Below are 1,893 nucleotides of genomic sequence, written 5' to 3'. Positions count from 1 at the left end.
ATTTTTTTCCCCGAATAATAACGCCATTATCACAATTCATTATTTCATTACTTACTATCAATATGTTGTATGTTAACGTTTTGATATATTTAGTGCTTTATAATCTTATTTAAGAGAGTTATCGTCATCAGGTTCCGTGGTGTAGCGGTTATCACGTCTGCTTTACACGCAGAAGGTCGCCAGTTCGATCCCGGCCGGAACCACTTTTTTTTTCTTGTCGCATCCATGGATGCAAAAACGATTGTAAAATATAATCATGCTTAATAATTACAAGATTAAATGAGAAATGAAATACTGATTATTTCTTGTTTATAGCAATTGAGGAATAAAAGATTAATGTGAATTACATAGGTAACTACATTCTTTATTTAATTTTTTTTATTTAAAATTTATTCTAAGTTAGATTGAAAGTGAATTATAAAACTACATTTTTTATTTAATTTTTTAGACTTAGAATTTGTTTTAACTTGAAGGTTTATCTACAATATGCTTTTTGTTTTCTGGTGTTGTTTTTGCTTTTTATCATCTTTTATCTCTTGTATTTTTGCCTTTTATTATTTTTTCGTTTTTTGTTTTTTCGCTTGAGGTGAAAGTTGGCAAACTTCGAAAAAGACACTAAACACATGATAAGAATATAATTGTCAATAAAACAGCTGTAGAAAGGGAAAAAGCAAGAAATAAAAACAAAAAGCAAATTAGAACACATTGTAGATTAGATTGAAACACAATTGAAAAAGCAATAGAAACACAAAAAATAACAGCTTTCAACTTATCATAAATTATATGTTTTGGTATAAATAGTTTTTCTAATAGGTTGAAATTTATTTTTATATTCTCTGTTTTGCCTTTAAAGTGCTTTTCAATTGTGTCTCAAACTAGATAACACTCTAATTTAAAACTAAATTAAAAAATGGCGCTAGATCGAGAAATTACGATGAAAGAAGATTCTCGAACACGTTTTCAAGAAAGAATTAATTTTAAATTGCGCCAAGATTTTGTCGTTAAAAAATAATGTGCAGGATATACTCTGTACAGATAACCACTTTAACGCGAGTCATAAACTTCGAAATCCCGTTTTATGTGCAATCTCTGATCGTAACTCTATTCTTTTTGCAGATGTCAACGTGACGGGCCAATTGAGAAGAGTTGCGATGCCGTAGTCGTCGCTATGAGCGAGAGCCGGTGCTACACGGATTCGCCCGTGCTCGCCGAACATCAGCCCTTCAACCGTAATGGGAAGGCGCTCAGGTACACGATTACCATAAGTGCATACCACGTCAGTGTGCAAGCTATACCGACCTGCGAGCTTAATCGCCTGCGACAGGGCGGGCGTTGATCGTGCTTTGATTTATAACTCGTAATTGAAGAGTATAATTCGAAAACGACCAGCGGTCGTTCCTATCAACTGCGTTTCAATGCTGCACGATAGTTTAGTTCTCGAGATCACTCGGAAGAGAAGTTGTTGAGAGAATTAAAAATCGCCGGAAAATGTTGCTGAATATATTATACCTACCAAGTTCTTTATTCAAACAAGATAATTCGAATCATATAATATTATATTAGAATTATTATTATTATTAAGAGTCATATATCTATATTCGTATATACTTACACTGAGAAAAAAAATAGTTCAATTATTAATTTATAATCATTTTTTGGGACAATTATAATTATTTTAATATAGTCAATTGTATTATTAATAATAATCATACACTCTGCTTGAAAATATTTTTTTTACATATTTTATAGTTATTATTATCACATAAATAGCGAATTAAAAAAAATTATGTTCGCTATAATTATTGCGGTTGCATTTATTGAATAAAAATATTTATTTTATCATTTATATTTTGATATTTAAAATTATTATACAATAATTTATAGTACAATCTT

At 30.1% G+C, this 1,893-nt stretch overlaps 1 protein-coding gene and 1 non-coding gene across 2 annotated transcripts in view; both read left to right on the top strand.

The window, feature by feature from the left end:
- Positions 1-130: 130 nt before the first annotated feature.
- On the top strand, positions 131-203 carry Trnav-uac. Its single transcript has one exon. It is a non-coding gene; the product is annotated as a tRNA-Val (tRNA).
- A 965-nt stretch (positions 204-1,168) lies between these two features.
- The window catches only part of LOC108686367, a 44,504-nt gene continuing 43,779 nt past the window's right edge, over positions 1,169-1,893 (top strand). The window contains exon 1 of the mRNA XM_018191638.1: positions 1,169-1,248. Coding sequence (XP_018047127.1) covers positions 1,169-1,248 — 80 coding nt within the window. The remainder of the gene's footprint in view (positions 1,249-1,893) is intronic.

This window comes from Atta colombica, unplaced genomic scaffold, assembly GCF_001594045.1.
Source record: "Atta colombica isolate Treedump-2 unplaced genomic scaffold, Acol1.0 scaffold100, whole genome shotgun sequence".
Lineage (NCBI taxonomy): Eukaryota > Metazoa > Arthropoda > Insecta > Hymenoptera > Formicidae > Atta > Atta colombica.
The sequence above is the reverse complement of the archived record's forward strand: the minus strand, read 5'-3'. Positions and strand labels throughout refer to the sequence as shown.